The sequence below is a fragment of the Phyllostomus discolor genome, chromosome 10 (assembly GCF_004126475.2).
Source record: "Phyllostomus discolor isolate MPI-MPIP mPhyDis1 chromosome 10, mPhyDis1.pri.v3, whole genome shotgun sequence".
Classification (NCBI taxonomy): Eukaryota; Metazoa; Chordata; class Mammalia; order Chiroptera; family Phyllostomidae; genus Phyllostomus; species Phyllostomus discolor.
Window position 1 is genome coordinate 82,325,911 of NC_040912.2, and position 17,133 is coordinate 82,343,043.

The 17,133-nt window shown below is 47.5% G+C and overlaps 1 protein-coding gene across 4 annotated transcripts in view; it reads right to left on the reverse strand.

Annotated features, from left to right (window-relative positions):
* The window catches only part of DGKI (diacylglycerol kinase iota), a 400,657-nt gene that overhangs the window by 227,765 nt on the left and 155,759 nt on the right, over positions 1 to 17,133 (reverse strand). For all 4 annotated transcript variants that reach the window (XM_036010940.1, XM_036010942.1, XM_028525751.2 and 1 more), the window contains exons 4-5: positions 3,042 to 3,116; positions 1,626 to 1,682 (exon numbers count right to left, since the gene is read on the reverse strand). In XM_036010940.1, the coding sequence (XP_035866833.1) occupies positions 1,626 to 1,682; positions 3,042 to 3,116 (132 nt within the window). The remainder of the gene's footprint in view (positions 1 to 1,625; positions 1,683 to 3,041; positions 3,117 to 17,133) is intronic.

A 17,133-nucleotide genomic window follows, 5' to 3' on the forward strand; every position in this document is an offset into this window, starting at 1 on the left:
CTTTAATCCAATGGTTCACTACGCCCTGTCAATATTGTGTCCTTCAAATTCATAGTTGCCAATTTTGTTTAATTCCAATATTCCTATTAGTTCAGATCCCCATTATTTCTTGCCTGGATTACTAAAATAGCCCCTGAAATTTCCTCCATATCTTCAATATTGCTACTCTTGAACTCCATGGTATTCCCTCTACACGGTAGCCAGGGTCATATACATTCTGTTTAAAATAGATCCATGCCTCCCTCCCTCCCCCAGTGACTGTGACCATAAGATGCTCAACTGGCAGCATGGCCGACGAGAACCTCAAAATCTAGTCCCGCTTATCTCTGGGATCTCGTGTCTTCCTTGCTATGCTCCCTCTCACTCACATTCTTACGCGCACAGAAGGTGCTCGCTCACCTCCTAACTGCCCCCACCTCCACTTAGACCACTCCCTGGAGTCTCGGTTTAGCTGCCCCCTCTTCCAGGAAGCCCTTTCTCTAACCTCTCCCCTCTCTCTCTTATTCCTCACTACACAGAGCTAGTTTGAGAAGTGCACTGGCCAGGAAGGTTTCCAAGGGGATCAATATATACACAAAACTAAAAGTAAATTCAGTGGGCTGGAGAAAGTACACTTTCCAAAAAGTCTATTCACCACGCTTCCTCTTGCGGGGAGCACCAGGTGAGATGGTAACAGCTGGGCAGCTAGTCCTGCTCTGAGGACAGATTCTGGTCCGTGCAGGCTCATCTGGCCAACGGGGGAGCGCCATTTTGGGCCTGGAGCTACACTATAGGGGTAACAGAGGAGGGTGGACGACCTCTACCGACATCCTCGTCTCCTCTGACTGTACACACTGCCATCTGAGTGAAAGCTGGACAAACACAGGAATGCAACCCCCCCCACCCTGCCCTCGCCTCTGCTCACCATTAACACAGCAGCACTGCTCTTCTCCGTGGTGTCCTGTGAACCTGCTGTCTCCACCACCAGACTGCAAGGTCAGGGCCTGCGCCCTGGATGCAGTTTATTCTATCTATCTATCTGTCATCTGTCTATCTATCTATCTGTTTATCTATGTATCTATCTATCTATCTATCTATTTATCTATCTGCCTACTTTCCTCTCTCTCTTTTACTTATTTGACAGATGAAAACATTGAAATGAAGAGAAATTAGGTGAGATGCCCCAAATCACACTGCATCAAGGCTGATTTTAAAACTAGACTGTCTGACTCCACTGTTCACAGGATTCTCAGTAACTATGCTGCCCTTGAGTAGCTCCTGCCCACTCTAAACTGAAAACTTGAGTTAAAATGGGCCTCGGGACGATAAAATGCCAGTGCTTTCTCACCTCCTCAGTTCCACCACTGCCCCCACCCCCCGCTCTCAGCTGCACTCTGAGACCTTAGCTTCCTGCACGTTCTGCAGGGAGAATGAAGGGCAGGATATACACCCTGAAAAGACTTGGAGATCCTATTGACCGCATTTGTTGGTTTATTAATAAAAAGCTGATGTGAAACGGAGGGAGCTGAACTTTATTCTTTGTGAATAGGGACAAACCCTGTGAATCAGTGGGAAGTCAAAGCTGGCATCGGAAACAGGGCTCTGCAGTTCTGCAACATCTGCTACTTGCGCTCAGAAATACTCACTTCTCTTGGCGATCTCGAGCCCCCTTCTCGAAATGTTGGTTTACATCTGAAATTAATCTGTCATTTAAAAAGAAAAGTGTGTCGTATTAGGGATAAGCATCAGACTGGAATGAGTTACCTAAATAAACCAACAGTGACAGACATTGAGACTACAAAACAAAACCCCCAAAGAAGGAGGAACAAAGTATAACACTATTCTTAGTCTTTTGAAATCATCACCTTAATAATCTACAGAAACCCCAAGTGGTTCTATACCTCCAATCCATGTTTCTTCAATTTCATTGATGGGATCCAAGTATCTTTAAACAACAATGCTCTTACACCATAAATGTGATAAACAGAGACAATACAGAGTCAGAGGAAAAATGTAAGGCAGCTGAAATCACCCATCTACATTTCAGATTTTCAAAGAAGGAAAATATAAACTTGGGACATTTTTAATATGATGATAACAATTCACACACACACACCAATTATTATGTATGTGAGTATTTGGTGCTGCCTTTCTTTCAGACGGGGAGGTCTCCCGGTCATTTCCATCTCCTTTAGCTACATGGTTGGCTGAAAGGAGTGTAGAAATGAAGGGGAAGAGTAGATGGGGTTGGGAGAGGAGATGACATATTCAGTAGTCATTCCCACAATTGGAGACCATTGGTCATGTGGCCGTAAAGCTCAATGAATGTAGCGGCAGACTAACATAACCCAACACCTTTACCCACGGCAGCTCAGGAACATAGGTAATGCACAGAGACTCACATGCGGGACTGGAGAAGGAAGCCAGAGAGGAGAGAGGACAGCAGGCAGCTCTCTAGGGGAGCGTCTACCTCCCCTGCTCCCCAGAGGACAGATAAAGGGGCGGGGCAGACACCACTGGTTCGCTGGATCGCTGATGCTGATCCGGGAGGAAAGACCCAGGGCTGGCTGTCCCTCCCAGCCCCACCCGCAGGAGAGCTCTGGGTGAGCAGCAACCCCAGAGCTGCCCCTGGCCTGGCTCACTCCCTTGCAGCCACTCTTGGAAGAAGTAAACTCACAGTGGTCAGACACAGCTTAATAATTTCAAAAAAAACTATGGAATTGTTTTCTTTAAGAGGAAACATCTCGTGGGAAAGTCTATGAGTGAATAACAACACTCGCTGTTGTGAAGAAAATTAGCGCAGACTAGGCTTTTTCTCTAACTTCACTGTTCCTTCTTCCGAGAGCCAGGGTTAAACGGTATCAAATGAGACATCAGCAAACAACAGAATGCGTGAACCTCAAGCACTGTCTCTCCATTACTGATCTGGGAATAATGTTGGACTTCCAGTTTTTCCACAGGGCACTATTTTCAAAAAGTTGGAAATAGAAATTGACACCTGGTCTTGGGAAGTCCAAACACTTGCAAGGTAGCAAAATTTGCAGCAGGTGGCGCTGTCTCACCTTTTCTAGCTGCTCGATGCAGGCGGTGTGGACGACGATTTTACAGACGGCACACTTCCTCCTCAGGGCTGACTTCTACAACATTCAATTGAAAATACAAAAAGAAATGTTAACATTCTGCTCTAGAGAGGCCCTCGGTAGTAAAAAGAGTATGTGTAAATACAGCAACCGTTGCAACTGTTTATATTAGGAAACAAATGTAAATTTTAATCTTAACCATTCGGTAACACGATAAACTTCAACAGCAATGCCCTGACTCACCAAGTGGCTCCACATCCCCATGACTTAGGGTGGCCTCGATCTTCTCTTTAAAATGTAATAATTAGACTACCAGCTATATAGTGAGTATATAATATAAACCAGTCTCTTTATTTTAAGCTTCATAACCTAAAAATGTAGGCATTATTATCCTTTTTTTTAACTTTAGTACTTAAGGGGCAAGGCCAACCCACATTTAAAGTTAGGTGTAATTTCAAAACAAGCATTCTTTCCCTGCTGCCTTTCAAGGGGTCCATCAGTTTAGGCTCCTCTCCCAGGCCCAAATCTCCATGAAGTGACTTGGGTTTCTGCCCAAATCTTCAGGAAAGCAAGAAGACAAGGCTAACCCTTACACCCAGCAACCGCAGCTAACGTGGTTTAGCACGTGCTGTCTGCCGTGGGCCCCTGCACGCACTTCCCAAATAGTCACTGATTTAACCCTCACAGCCCTGAGAAATAGGGACTATTCTTACTCCCGTTTTACAGATGAGAACACTGAGACCCCGTGAGGGATATGCCTCGGGCCACATAGTCAGGGTCCACAGAGCCAGGCTGTCTGACTCCAGAGCTCAGGCTCGTAAGCATTACACGGTTTGGCCTGACAGTCCACACCAGTTTAAATCCACAATAAAAATACTCCTGGAAGCGACCCTTTTCTCTCTGACAGTGAAAACAAGTGGGGAGAGGGGGAGAAATGGGTGGGCTCTGACCCCTCCCTGCCAGTGCAAAGTCTAAGCAGGGAGTGCTCACGCCCCTCCGCAGAGCATGGGTGAGAAGGCGGCTCTGCATGAATAATCTGGGGTCTGAGCACTGGAAGCAATTTGCTGCAGCAAAGCCCGTCCATGAAACAGTCTATCAAGGCTTCCGAGCGGGAAAGGCCACAACATCCCCGCTTCTGGCGTGTGGCTTCCTGGCTGAGGTGTCATTTGGGGGCCAACTGTGGCAGGGAGATGACAAGGAATACAGATTGCTCCAACCAAGGAGAATGGAAGGGCCAAAGAACCACCTTGGAGAAGGCAGTCTCAGGAAAGAAACTGTAGCCTCTGCACCCCCACCTCCTCACCCCCTGCTCGGTGCTACTCATTCGACACAGGTCACCCTCAGTGTTACCAGCCACCAACCCGGGACCCAGAACGTTGCTGCACCGCAGAAACTGAACTCCGAGCCCGCACAGTCTACACGCCCCCTGCATCTGCTTCCGGGTGCATGCCGCAAGGACTCCTGGCCTTCCTCTCCCCGGGAAAAGAACACATTCTGCAACATTAAATCAGTTTGGCCGTCAACTGATTTTGCAAATAAAAAAACGTTAAGGAACACCCAAGGATCTCGCTACACTACTGAAAAGTGTCTTGGCTCTACTACTAAAAAGAAAGAGGGGAGAGGAGGACAAGAGCAAGTGGTAGTGACAGTAGTTGTAATAATAGTAGCAGTAGCAGCAGCGGTGGCATCACTCACAGCAACAATAATAAAATTCTGGCTTGCAAATGTCCGTGAGCAGAGTGCCCATAAGCAAATGATTGTTGCTCTCCCGTTTCCTCTGGGTCTTCTGGTGCAGATGGCTGTGTGGCACCACCTGCAGTAAATGCATGGGGCACCTGAGTCACGTTGCTAATCAGAGTGACAGCGATGCTAAGGAAACTGGAATTGATTCCAGTCTACTCGTTAGGCACAAGAGCCCTGGTAGGGTACAGTGCAGACAGCACGGTAGGCCCCAGTGATGGGCTGTGACTTAAGGATGCCTGAAAAGCCTTCTTCCTCACCAATAACTCTTGCCCTGGTCTAGCTCTGTGCCTGACCTTGAGCTTGGCTTCAAGTTTTCTGGAGCACCAGGGACTCAGGGAGGCTTACGTCAGTCAAGTCACGGAGGATGGTGGGAAGGGCACCGAGCAGGCTCAGGGGCCCATGGGCACTTGCTGAAACCACAAAACCTCTTACCCTGGCTGTGTTCTGTGCCGGGATTGCAAGGCGCACATTTTGCACAGGGATCTGGGCCAGGAGAGTCCGAGGACGACCGGGTTCATGTTATCTCAGGGGTAACACTCCCCTGAGTTCAAGTGCAATGGTGGACAGATGGTAATACCTGAAGCAGAGTGCCTTAAGTTGTAAAACTAATCTTATTTAAACAGTGTTGAATTTTAAGACTCTCATAAATATATTACATGCTTCTGTGCCTTTCCAGGCAGAATAAATAATCCATACTCTGAATGTTCCTTCGTAGACACTGAAATGGGATGCATTTTACTAGAAAGAACCCTGTCCCTTTCGTTTCCTGTCCTTCTGTCACCCCAGACATCCTTTCAGCGTCACTGTGCCTGTCTTTGGTCTCCCTCAGATTCCTAAGTGGCACTTTCTAAGCTGTTCATAATATGAGAAGCATAATTAAGGTTTATAATCATATATGCAAAATCAAGTAAATGCATTCTGAGTGAAAGCCTTATTTTTTTTTCTGGTAGCAGTGAAATCCATGGATTTCGGTTCCTCAGCTGATGGAACCTGTCCCGGTGGATCAGAAGTCTCACCTGCCTACTTTGTGGCTTCTGGCTGTGTGTCAATTGGTCAAAGTCATTCAAAGTAGCCGTATAATAAGCTTCTGAGCAGAAATTGCCCAAAAACATATAGAACTTCTGTGCTTGGTTATGTTGCAATTTTTATTTGCAAGATTCGAACTAAATATAACCCTGACTGGTGAGGCTCAGAGAGTGGGGTGTTATCCCGCAGGCTGAAGCGTTGCTGGTTTGATTCCCGGTCAGGGCGCATGCCTGGGCTGCAGGCCGGATCCCCGGTTGGGGGCTTGCGAGAGGTAGCCGGTCAATATTTCTCTCACACTGATGTGTCTCTCCCTCTCTTTCTCCCTCGCTTCCCCTCTCTCTAAAAATAAATAAATAAAATTATTTTTAAAAAAAACTAAATACAAAGATAAAATGCAGGAATTAAGTCATTGTAAATACTGTAAGCACTCACTTTTTCTTAGAAAATTCTCATTTAATCCAATCCTTCACTATAAAAAGTGACAAATCAAGAAAAGTCATTAAAATTAATTCAGTAGGTTGGTTATTACTCTTCATATTGGGGCCGAGTTGTTATAGAATCTAGCAAAAAACAATTTTTAAAAACAATAAATATGGCCTGGTACCAAACAACACTTAAGAATTCAAATGATAAAAATGTAATAATTCACTTTCATCAATGAATGTAAAATCCAATTAGGCTCACTGCTCTACATACCAAGCGACTTTAGTGCCCTTACTAAGGATTTCCTTATCTGGTCAAAGGAGATGCATTAGTTTCTCATAGTGAGACAAGACACACCTGTGACCACTGACAACACAGGATGTAGTACAGATCACACCCCATCACATCACGGCCAACGTGCACTTAAATAACAACAACTGCGGTGAGATGCCGTGCTTTAGGATGGTGGGTATAATCCAACCAGCAGGCCTCATGGTAACTATAAGAGAGAATGTTCAAGTTCCACTGCCCTATACGCTGCCCACGCTGCGGACACTGCTGGCATTCGAGCACTAACATTTCTTCACCAAACTTCAGCTCATATCTAGCACGAGAGTAGGACTGCCACAGCCTCAGACCCTGGAGCTGGGGCTGGGGGCCGGGACGAATGAAAAACAGAGGCAAGCCACGGTAGAAAGTAAGTAAGTAATTGTCCCTGATGAAGAGTTTACTATCTCATCCCATCACACCCACCCACTTCCTCTGGTCACAAGTCCCTGATCCACAGTACCACCAAGAAAGCTGTTTTTTCTTTGGTTGAGCAAGAGATGCGGTTTGTGCTAAGCAAGGAATATTTGCTGGTAGTCAATGCGACTTGATACAACAGATAGAAAAAGAGAAAGAAGGGAAGCAAGGAAGGGAAACCTGACTCACAGAACTCTGATCTGTGAGAGTATCTGGGCCTCCCTCAAGCCCAGGGGAACTGAAGCTGATTGGCATCCCCAGTAGCCTTAAGCTGGACCCCAAGAAGCATGCACAAGGAAGGCCTTTCCTCTGCCCAGTAAGGTACATGCCACACCTTATTTGTCCCTGAAATGGGACGGGTCATCCTGTCTGCGGACTACCTCTCTCCTACTGCATTCTTAAGGACACTCCTGGGCACACAGCTGAGGACAAAAGTGGAGAAGTAGAGGAAATACTTAGCCCTCAGAGGCCAGAGCCTGCTGCTGGCAGAACTAAGTTCGGGACTTGTGGCATCTCACTCCACAATTGCCAGACCACGGGCTCCCGGAACTAATGCAAGGAGTCATGTCTTCCGTTAGTCCCACCCCTATTTCTATAATGAGGCCACAGTGATGGAAAGCTGAGTGGCCAGGGCTCCAGGCAGGAACCCAACCAAACCCGGCATGGGGAAGGACGGAGAGAAGGCCCCGAGGGGAATGCACCAGGAGGACCACTGGCTGGAGAAAAGCTGGGAAAACAGGGGCCGATGAGGTTGGTGGGACAGACTTACTAATTCAAGCTCCCACCAAGCTGTCCTCTGCCCAGTGATTTCTCAGCCCCTTCACAGTTCCCAGATCAGAAGACTCCCGTTGAAGAATAAAACTAAGGGAGGGCTGGGGATCAGGCAATGGGGAAGTAGCAAGTGCGGTGAGAATAATCTTATCCTGGCTTCTTGCTCCCTCGTGGACACAAAGCTCAACTGACAGAGGCACTTTGGGGGAAGGAGTAGGGGTGATGGACAGCAGGGCACAGACAAGGATGCCGTTTTTTTTTCGTTCCTCTCCAAGGGTCAGGTGAATGGAATGCTCAGCAGAGTAGAGGAGAGGGAGCTTCCGAAGCCTTCGGAGTGTCAGGAATGTGGCGCCCTTTCAGTGGGATTGCCTCTATGGGCCCCAGGAACCAGATCGTTGTTGCTGTATAATCCAAGGCAAATGAAAACAAGAGTCCTTTGATTTATTTAAACACCTCATTAGAAGAAATGACAAGCATACTTGGCAAGCTCTGCTTCTCCGGGGAGCCTGGGATGCAATCTGTAAATTGGTATTAGGGAAAATAAAGAATGATGTTATCTGGAAGTTCCAGTCATGTGACTTCGGCGCTGAGGCACAGCCGCCAGTGCCACTCACGTTGCCTTTCCTTTTCCCCAGGCAGATACATGGCATTTCGGATGGTGGTTAGCTGAAGTTGCAGCACACCCCCATTATGGCTCCTCGTGACATCGGTGCATCTCTTGGCGACAACAGATTTCATGATCCCAGCCCAAGGAGCAGAAGTGCCCCAAGGCTGTGGCCCAACGGGACTCTCGGAGACCTCTGCAGGGGGTCTCTACCACATGGAGACCTCTCTGTGTGCCAAAAGTCCCCAGGGCTCAGCCCGACTACTGTTGGTCCACAGTGGAAAGCAGGTCTTCCTTTGTCAAGGTGCCACGTGTTGGTGCCAGGTGTCGCCTCTGGACAGACAAGAGCTTGGTGAGGGCTGAGTCCCTCCGACATGCACCCTTACCATTGGCACGCTGCATACCAAACAATGCCGAAGGTATCTCAGAATATGCAGAAGAAGGAGGAGGAGCAAGAACAAGAGGAGGCTGGAAAGGCGGCTCATGTCAACTAGCGCACAAACCACTCGGTGCTCAGTGGCATGCCGGCGTGCCCCGGTCTGCATATGCCATGATCTGGTGTCCTGTGTAAGCGGATTTTCCATGTCCCTGCAACGGCCTGTTAACCACTGACCTTTCCAAAGTGTGTTTTGGACATTTATTCAATAAATAACATTCACCACTGCTATGTATACAAAACAATGCTAAGTACTGTAGAGGAAATACAAAGAAAGGAGCTTCTGTCCTTCCCGGGGAAAGCTGGTAAGCCCCGTGAGGAGACAAGGACTGAAAAGAAAAGGTCATTCACAGAAGAAGGCCACGCACAGATAAATGCAAAGTGAACAGCTCAGACAATAAGTGCTATAATTCATAGGAGGGTAAAACCTCCGAGTCAGGAAAAAGGACCTCAGAGAGAAAGCAAATTGTCGGACTGGGCCTTAAAAGATGTACACTTTGAAGAATTGAGGACACTCCAGCAGGGAGAAGACCCAAAGTCACTTACACAGTGGTATTGCTGCTTCCTAAAAGGCACGGAGACTTGGTCTGGCGTGTCCAGTGGGAAACAGTCACCAGACTCACAGGTGTCCGTCTGCATGAGTTACTGGACACCAGGTGTGGCAGGTGAATGTGGAAGCTTCTACATGTGTGTCCGGTTGGGGGATAGGGTGCAGCAGGGTGTCCACGGGTGTGAGGAGTAGGGCACACTGGCTGTTAAGAAGCCAGAGGAGCTGTGTCATCAAGGCCTGCAGAGAAATGGCCCAGCAGACCCCTCCTGCGAGGCCCACTGGAGAGCTCCAAGAAGACGGAGAGTCCTCTGTGGGTGCCCATGTGGCTCCAATCCAATGCCAAGAACGTGCCTGACCATTACAGAAGCCTGACCGACGTTCTGCAAGGGAGGGAGGGAGGGAGGGAAAGAAAAGGAGGCTGCGGAGATGGACTTTCTCCCACTTCAGCCCCCAACCTTGGGTGCCTTTGGAATTACACAACCAAATCCCCGGTGGGACAGAGGCATTCCCACACAGGCAGTCCCGCAGGAAGAGGTGAGGGGGCACCCCAAGAGTTCTGAGGGGTGGAAGACCTCTACAAACAGTAGAGGAAAATTAGGGAAGAAGCTTCATGGTGCTTATAGCTGCACTTCTGGTTTTGTGAGCACAAGTGGAGCGTCTTTGGGGAGCCCTAGAAATACCTGATGGGAAGGCTATTTGGCAGAAGGCTGAGCTCTTACATAACTGGTAGAGGTGAGAACAGGAGGCTGTTACTGCTGCTCATGGAACCCCACCCATGTCTATGGGCTAATTAGACCTTGGATTATTTATTTGGGAAAGAGCTGCAGGATGGGAAGAAACATGCTAGGCAGAATTGGGGCCAGCAAGTAGGCCAGGCTTCATGAACAGAAGTCCCGGTTGGGTGACACAGATTAAGCTAGAAAGGCGGATAGGGGAAGTTCTTCAATCTAGACTGAGACACAGGCATTTGAACCTAGCAGGCTATGAGGCATGCGTAGACTTTTTGAAACTTGCGTGGCCACACATTATCATTTAACCTGGTGGCAGTAGGTAGCACTAGCCTATTTGAAAACAGAAGGCCAAGGATAAGAGAAAAGGAGATGAGAAATTTATTAATTCAGTCAACCAAACAATACTGAGTACCTACTAAGTATCAGGTACCGTCCCAGGCACTGGGGGTCTAACAGCAAACAAAACATTATTAATTTTTTAATCTCATGGAGCTTCCATTCTGTTGGGAGAGATGGACAATAAACAAGGCAAATATAGTACCTAAATGTTAACAGAAATAAGTGTGCATGAGGAAAATGAAAGTGAGAACGAGGAATAGGAAATTGAATCAGAAGTAGGGGAAAGCTTACACTGAAGGTAGGTTGGCCAGGAAAGGTCCCACTGAGAAGAGACACTTAGGGAAACACCAGAAGGAAATGGGGCCGTTTGCCATGTAGATATCTGGGGGAAAAGCATTCTGGCTAAAGGAACAGCAAGTACAAAGCCCAGGCACATGAGGACCTTGGGAGGCTCGAGGAGTAACAAAAGGAGTAGAATGAACTCGGAGAAGATGAGCCCAGATAATAATGGCAGGCCAGACCACACGGGGTCCTGCAGGCCATGGTTAAGACACTGGCTTTATTTCTGAAAGAGAATAAGTGATGAGAGTCCACACCAACAATTCACACACTGGGCAATCAGAGCCTGAACTGGAGTGACAAGAATGGATCAGAGAAGAAGGCAGAGATACAAGAGTGATTAACTGATACGATGGACCCCCCTCTCCAGCCCCATGCAGGCTCCCCTAAAGGTAACTAACACACACCTCTGGGACCTGGGCCCTTCGTCTTTCAGGGGAGTAACCGACAGCCAAGGATGGCTTGGCTCCCACACCTTGGTCAGCTTGTGGCTGTGGGCGTGGGCTGGCTGCCCAACCCCTGCTGTGTGACGGTTGGGATCTGCCTGTAAGTACCACAGTAAAGCTCACTTAATTTGCTCTTCAAACAGCATGGTTTGTTCTGTTCTAAGGAACACATTCCCTGAAGCAATATGCATAGGAAGTGCTGGTGCTTCCAGAGTCAGCTCCGCTGAGTCATCTCCGATACGGGTACGCCTGTAAATCCAGAGGGTGCGCAGGGCCCACCTGCGCCGGGGCTCAGAGAATGGATGCCACAGCTCCCTGAGAGACACCAGGAGAAGGAAGAAAAGTGCATTCTTGCCATTGTTTGGATGCGAACAAAAGCTTTCCATTTCCCTGGCAGCCAGTGTAATTTATACCTTTCATTTGAAGAGAAAGAAAATCAAAACCCTACTGCAAATAGCTAAGGGAAGGGAGAGGACTCTGGGCTGACTGAGAACTCGAGAGACACGGGAAAACCTCTTCTCCTCTGGAAAATCGGCCAATTGGCACTCACACGAGAACCAATTTGGCAAGAACCGAGTCGCTAGAACCAGGGTTCATTCACAGCTAAAGGTGGTGGCTGGTTACAAAGAATGATACCTCACTGTGTGTATCCATTAAATTAGAATTGGAAAAAGCTGTGGTCGGAATGGCACAGGACTCCTTTTAAAGGGAAAAAAAGGTACATGGGTCTCAACAGTTTACTTTTATATTCAAGTTTGTACCAAATCATTATCTTTAAGAGTGATTTGAAAGCGGATATGCCGGTAGATTTAATTTTTTTTTTTTTTACTGACAAGAAGGCATGAGGATTCGCTGATGGGCTTCAGGAGAAATCTACACGTGAATGTTAGAAGTGTACATGGGACTCGACTGGCTCACTAGTGCACCTCGGAACTATCTTCTGTTAAGTCTACACAAAATGCAGGTGGTGTTACTGATATGTGAAACAAAATGTATTGCACCTGTGACTTATGAAAATATGGCGATGGCCTGATCCGTACGGCTGGCACAGGTTTAATGGAAAGATGCCCACACAATGCTTCCTTCAAGGCTGGGCTGGCTACCATTGACTGGCTCGAGATTGGTACACTGCCGGAGCTTCCTTCTTCCGCCTCCTCCTTTCTGTCATACATTAAAAAGGGATTTGAGCCTAGGGACCTCAAAGAAACATTTAAAGATCCACAGCTCTATTTCCCACTCCTGGTTCTCATTTTACCCAAGGACACCTCCATGCATAGTATCATTATTTCTGTAATAATAATTACTCTGGCCTCTGCACTCTGGCCCTCTCATCTCTTGTTTCCACTTTGTATTTTCTTCTGCTCCTTGTCTTTCTCTCTTTTTTGAAAAATTCTCATTTGTTTCCTCTCCGCTTCCCAGCCTTGGTGCCCGCTCATATGACCAGGGCCAATAGCTTTAACTGTATCATGTGCTACCTTCCTGTTCGGTCTTTCCAGCTGCTTTTGTGGCTGCTCCCCATTCATTTTCCCCATTAATTTTTATACTCTCTGCAAAGTTATCTTACTGCAAAGTTGCCATGCAGCTAACAGTAATGTATACAAGTATGATTACAAGTATACAGACTTACAAGCAGAAATCCACACAAGTAGAGCCCCCCACACAAACACGGGTGTATGCACGAATTTCAAGCCGATAGACACGAATGAGGATGGGCTGGATGTACGACAGAAGTCGTAATGAAGACAACAGGAAACAATGTCTCGGTGTTGTCTTAATGACTCTCTCTAGTTCTAAGGTAGTATATTAAGGGCACAGCAGAGATCTGAGGCTTAATATACAAGAAATGCCAACGTTTGTCCTTTAATCCTTGCTGGTGTAATAGACATAAAAACCATCTTACCTGCAGTATGAATCCTAAAACATTCTCGTTATCCATTTACTTTGTGGAAATAGATGGAAATGTTTTTGAAAGGTCACAGCTTAAGATTTCTAAACAGTAATTACAGACATCTTGTAATTTTAATCTCGAAGACTGTATCTACAGAAAAACCCACACTGAGCCATGGTAAATTAGCTGTCTTTTCACTGCCATTTCCTACATCCCAAGCTACTGGCGATGTAATGAAGACAGAGCCACCCAATCAGTCTTGCCCAGGAAGAACACTATTTCAGTCACGTTTCACACAACATTGTATCTCCAGTTGGCAATGTGGTTCTCACTCCCATACACACACCCGCCCACACCGTTTTCCCCAAGCACGGGGTGACCAGCGGACTTACCAGGAGGCGGGCCGAACGATATACACTTTAAGTGCACAAGAAACACAGCTCACTTCAACCACGCAAGGTGGGTGCCATTCCCCCACTTTACAGTTAAGGGCCTGAGACCCAGTGAGATTGAGCAACTTGACCAGGATGGATGAGCTAGTAGTAGAACGTAGGTCTGTCTGAAGCAAAGCCATCTCTTTCAACCTAACTTATTACTTCCCCCTCATTGTCTTTACTAGTGGCAGATTAGGGGAACAAGACTGATGAACAGATGAATATATGTGACATGACTGCTTAGAAAATCTATTCTCATGAGAGGCCCATGGGGACAGACTAATGACAACCGTGCTGTGACCACCTGAGCCAAGAGTGGAAACCAGCTTTCTGCCTCGAAAAGAACCAAACAAATGGGCTGGACAGGGCTTCAAACTCCAGAGCAGCCTGCTAATAGTGAGTGTTGAATGTCTTTGTGAAGAGCCTTGAAAATAAGGCAGGAATTCAAACGTCCTAGATTTTAAGTATAAGGTACTTAAATGGTAGGACTGATCCGGTGACAGGTGTCTGTGTGTGTCTGTGTGTCTCTCTCAACAATCGTGTCAGTGAACTCATTCATTCATTTAAAAAAAAAATGGCAGTCCCTGTTCTTGGTGCTGAGGACTCAGGAGAGGACAAGGCCAAGTCCATGAGTGCAACAGAGCTTATGTTCTGCTGCTAAAGGCAGACCAGTGAGTGAGAGATATTGTTTTTAAGTAATAGAAAATAGATGGGCTATGAAGGATCAAGAGCATGCAGGAGGGGCACAGAGTGGAGGGCAGCCTGAGAGCCAGGCTGGTTGTTACTATGCCCCAGGAGATCCAGCCTGTCTTTTGTCCAGTGAGACAGGTGATGACTAAGGATCTATGAGGTTAACCCTCTGGCACTGCCTTCTGGGTTTCAGTTTCCGACAACCCACTGGAACCATTTTCACTCACGGGAGAATGGCTGCAGTAACTAATTTCTATCGAATGTCTGTGACTTACCACATTATCAATAGCTACATATGAATTATCTTAAGTTTCACAATAACCATAAGAAGCAAGTACTCCCCACATTTTGTAGCTGTGAAATTGAGGCTGAAAGAGGTTAAAACAGTGGGCATGGTCATACAACTAGCAAATCTCAAAGCCCAAATTTAAAGCCCACACACCTCCTGGACTGAAGACATCAGAGCAGACTTCTCCATTTCCCTGTATCTACCTGGTATATCTACCTGGCAACAACAGAAAACCCCTAAGAGACACATCAGCATGGGGGCCAGGAGTGGTTCTGGGTAACTGCTAATGCAAATAGTGCCTCAGCCAAGGTTGGGGCCTCCAGCAGTGAGAATACTGGGTAAACTCTGCTGTCCTGGCTCCCTGGCATGGAGGAACACTAGAAGGGGAAGCGTTTCTATCCACCTGGGCATCACCTAGGTGACCTGTAAACCCTATGCTGAATCAGAAGCAAATGATTTTTATTAAATACCGGGAGTGTCCCACACAAACATTACCCACGCGCAAACACATAAACACAGCCTCAAGCTGAAATTCTTCTCTAAGAATAAAGTCTCTCTCTCACACACACATACACTTGGCTTAATGAACGTTTAGAATAAAGGCAAAAAAATGGCACAAAGATACAGAAAAGGTATGAAGCTGGATGGTGATTAAGCATCTCTGACTTCCTTCCCTTTACCATTAAGTAGAAGTAAGCAGCAGCCTCCAATGACCACCCAAAGTGGCGCTGTTATTAATCAACATTGGGAAGTCCTAAAAAGAATGCGCTGTGTGGGCATTTCTCAAACACGTTTCCAATGAACACTGAGATTCCACAAGATGTCAACAGATGTTCTGTGGGAAAAATAATAGATTCAGTGATCCTCATCGCCCCCCAGAACAAAGCAGGAAAGCCTGCCCACCGACACCCTTCCCAGAGCTTCACAGTGCGCGTTTGCACATTAAAGGCGTTCAGCATTTCCCGAACTTATTTGATCCCAAGACTCTTTTAATGAACAATACCCCATATTGTTTTTATGTGAGTTGGATGTTCTCTATGATTTTTTTAAAGTGGCCTTGCAAATAGACAATGGTGCCATTGATACAGGGTCACCTAGGAAGAAGTGACAGAATCCTAAGGCTCCTTGAGCTCCGTATCCTAGCACTGTCCCTACTGCATAAAGCAGACAGAATCGGTATCATATCCTCCCCAGGTCGATGGTCAGCACTGTACGCCCAGTAATTAGTTACAACAACAAGGACAAGAGTTGTAACAGTAACCATGGCTAGCATTTCCTAAGAGCCTGCCACATGCCAGACGCAGTCCTAAGTGTGCCCTTGAATGACCGCATGGAGACGCTGACCACCTGGCCAGGTACGTTATGGGCCACACCACTTGCACCCATAGGAACATTCCACTCCCTCCGCTCACACCCAGCGACGAGGGGAAGGAGCTGAGAGTCCGTCTGTGCCAATGCTTTCTGAAAACTACTTCTGTTGATGGCTATGCTCTCCCTGAGTCATCTTAACTCATTAGCTCCTCCATATCCTAATAGTGGGAGAGGCCTCTGGCAGCCAGCAGCCTTGGCAGCTCCTGGAGATGGCCTCTTCAAGGCTGGCACCCAAACAACTGCGAAAGCTGGCTGCACTGCCGGGGCTCTACTGCCACCCTCGTGGTTCCCTCTGACAGCCGCACCCCGCCCAGCTAGGCTGCCATCTGGGGGTACGGACTGTCAATCTGCCATGCAGGACCACAGGTGTGTGAGGGGCAGAAGGGGGTGGTCTCGGTGCATTCTGAGGCTCGAGTCCAGTGGTGTGCTCTGCAGTGCATGCCTGCCAGCCCCGAATGCGTGTATGGGCATAAAGCCCCAGCAGCGTGCGCTAGGCACCGCTCCTCTCACCTGCGTGCCCAGCGCACAGGTATGCACACCGGCCTGCATCCCGTGTGCCCATCCTCCAGAGATGAAATAGACAGGTTGGACCAGATTCAGAATTTGGTTTTTGTCCGATGACCACAATAAGGCTTCTGACCCACCAGTAAGAAGACACAGTACAGGGGCTATTTTCTAGAATGGGTCACTTCGATTTGTCACACTTGGTCGGTCCCACTCATGACCTAGTGAGACTACAGATATTAAATGCAACAGCAAAATGTCAGGTGACTCGCTCAGAGTCCCCGTGTTGGAGTTAGAACAACCCCAAACAAAACGCCTCGCTGAAACCCAAGTCCAGTGAAACTAGTACCAATGAGCTCATTCAACTTTGCGACACTGGAAGCAGCAACAGGAAATAAGGAGGGAGGACACTGGCATGTGTGAGCAAAAGCAATCCTTGTACCAACTCAGAGAAGCAGATATAATCTTCATCATTTCACAGAACCTGAGCCCAGAAAAGCAGGGCAGGGCTCGGGTTTCATCCAGACGTATTTGTCTCCAGACCTGCCTTGTTCCTCGCTCTCCACTCCTTTCACCCCATCACACGGCCTCCCTGATGCAATTCATACGTTTCTGCAGCAAAACTACATTTGTGAAACTGCAAGCAATGCTGGAAAACAGCTCAGAATGGAGGGCAAGTGTGCCAGGTGGGGTTGGCCATCTTTGCCAAACATTACCCACTATAGGAGGCTGTTCCGCGTGGTGTG